Source organism: Bison bison, unplaced genomic scaffold (genome assembly GCF_000754665.1).
Source record: "Bison bison bison isolate TAMUID 2011002044 unplaced genomic scaffold, Bison_UMD1.0 scf7180017864526, whole genome shotgun sequence".
Taxonomy (NCBI): domain Eukaryota; kingdom Metazoa; phylum Chordata; class Mammalia; order Artiodactyla; family Bovidae; genus Bison; species Bison bison.
This window is the reverse complement of record NW_011495077.1, coordinates 1974287-1976003: the sequence shown is the minus strand read 5'-3', so window position 1 is coordinate 1976003 and position 1717 is coordinate 1974287. Positions and strand designations below refer to the sequence as shown.

The following is a 1717-nucleotide window of genomic DNA, read 5'->3' as shown; positions in this document are numbered from 1 at the left end:
AAAAGCGCGTGAGCGTGCGCTGGAGTGCAGACGGCTGGCGGAGCCAACGAGAGGCGCCCGCCGCCTACGCCGGCCCGGCCCCACCCCCGCCGCGCGCCGACCGCTTCTCCTTCCGCCTGCCGGCGCCACCCATTGGAGGGTCCCTGCTCTTCGCCCTACGCTACCGCGTGACTGGCCGCGAGTTCTGGGACAACAACGGCGGCCGTGACTATGCTCTGCGTGGGCCGGAGCACCCGGGCAGTGGCGGAAACGCGGAGCCCCAGGGCTGGATCCACTTTATCTGAGACGCAGGCGGCCGACGGCGGAAAAAAATCAAAGGCACCAGGAGGGTTGGGAGATCCCAAACATTTGCCTGAGAGGAATGGGAGAAACCGGGATTGGCGGGGAGCTGTCCTAAGGAGTCAAGTCAGGGAGGGCGAGGAGAATGGGAGAAACCAAAGGGGTGTAGGGAGTGCGTGGACTTAAAGAAAGCCGAGGAGACTGGGGGGTGGATGTGAGTGGATGAACCCACGTCATAGAAAAGAGAGACGGAAGGGATGCTGGAATATTAGGAAAGAAGCAAAAGGACGATGGTGACGTTCTCTTCCGTGAGTGGGTACTGGGAGAAAGTGAGTAGGTGGGTCAGGCCTAGGTAGTCAAAGGTTGAGGACACCTCTTTGGTACTCAGGAGGTATTTTATGTGAACTAGAAACATACCGCAGTTGAAATCATTTAGATTGCTGGTTCACTCCCTCTTACTGGTCTTTGCCACCCCAGGTCCCACAGCCTTGCTGTCCTAGCTTTAACTCAGCCATAATTACCTTGCTTAAGTTCCAGGAATTTGGCCATTGCTCCCCAGCCCCCGCTTTAATGACAGGATTCCCTTGTCATCCCTGCAATCCCTGGTTTCAGTCTCTGATGACTGGCTGGGGAGTGATGGCAGGTAACAGTCAGAGCTCCTTCCTCCAGGCAGCCGTGGGATGAAAATGAAAGCAAAACCAACTCCAGGCCTTGTAGCTAAATAATGTGGTGCCTAAGGGGTGAGTGCAATCCGGGGCTTCCAGAAAAATGCCAGCCTTACCTTTCTGGGTGCCTTCTAATGACCTCTAAGCACTTTATGGATTGTATTTGTGAAGGGACAAGCGAAACACGGGACTCTTTCTGCCTCAGAAGAAAAGGAAATCACTGACTAGCTGGATAACTTTGGGCAAGTTACTTCACCTCTCTGGGCCCCAGTTTCCTCCTTGAGAAACAGCATTTGGATTAGCTGATCTTTTAGGCCCCTTCTTGCTCTGACATTGAATGATCTGTGAGGGGCAGAGTGTGGATTAGAAGCCACATTCTCCAGCCTGCAGTTGGAGTGCTTACAGTTCAGAACACACAGCACCCCAAGCGTCTGGTTGGGCCTGAGAATGGTCCTCCAGTTTTTGACACATGTTCCAGAGCCCAGGAAACATCCCATAACCAGCCTGAAGTCTCAGGGTATTCCAGGGCCTCTTTCAAACCACAGCGCATCCTCTGCCCCCTTGCTTTTTGCTCTTGCCCCACAGACTTCCAGCCTGGGTGCTATGAGACAGCTTGGGGGAGGTGCCTCTATTGGGGAAAATGATGCTTGGGAGCCCCTAAGATGAAACAGTGTTGGGGACTTTCTTGAGGTTAAAGGATTATTGGTATAAGAAATGGGGAAAAAAAAGAAATGGAAAACATTTCAAATAAACAGAGCAGCTTGAAAATTAAA

The 1717-nt window shown here is 53.1% G+C and overlaps 1 protein-coding gene across 1 annotated transcript in view; it reads left to right on the top strand.

Annotated features, from left to right (window-relative positions):
• PPP1R3E (protein phosphatase 1, regulatory subunit 3E) overlaps positions 1–1717 on the top strand; it is a 6094-nt gene extending 4377 nt beyond the window's left edge. The window contains exon 2 of the mRNA XM_010831286.1: positions 6–1717. Within this exon, the coding sequence (XP_010829588.1) occupies positions 6–284 (279 nt within the window). The 3' untranslated portion in view covers positions 285–1717. The remainder of the gene's footprint in view (positions 1–5) is intronic.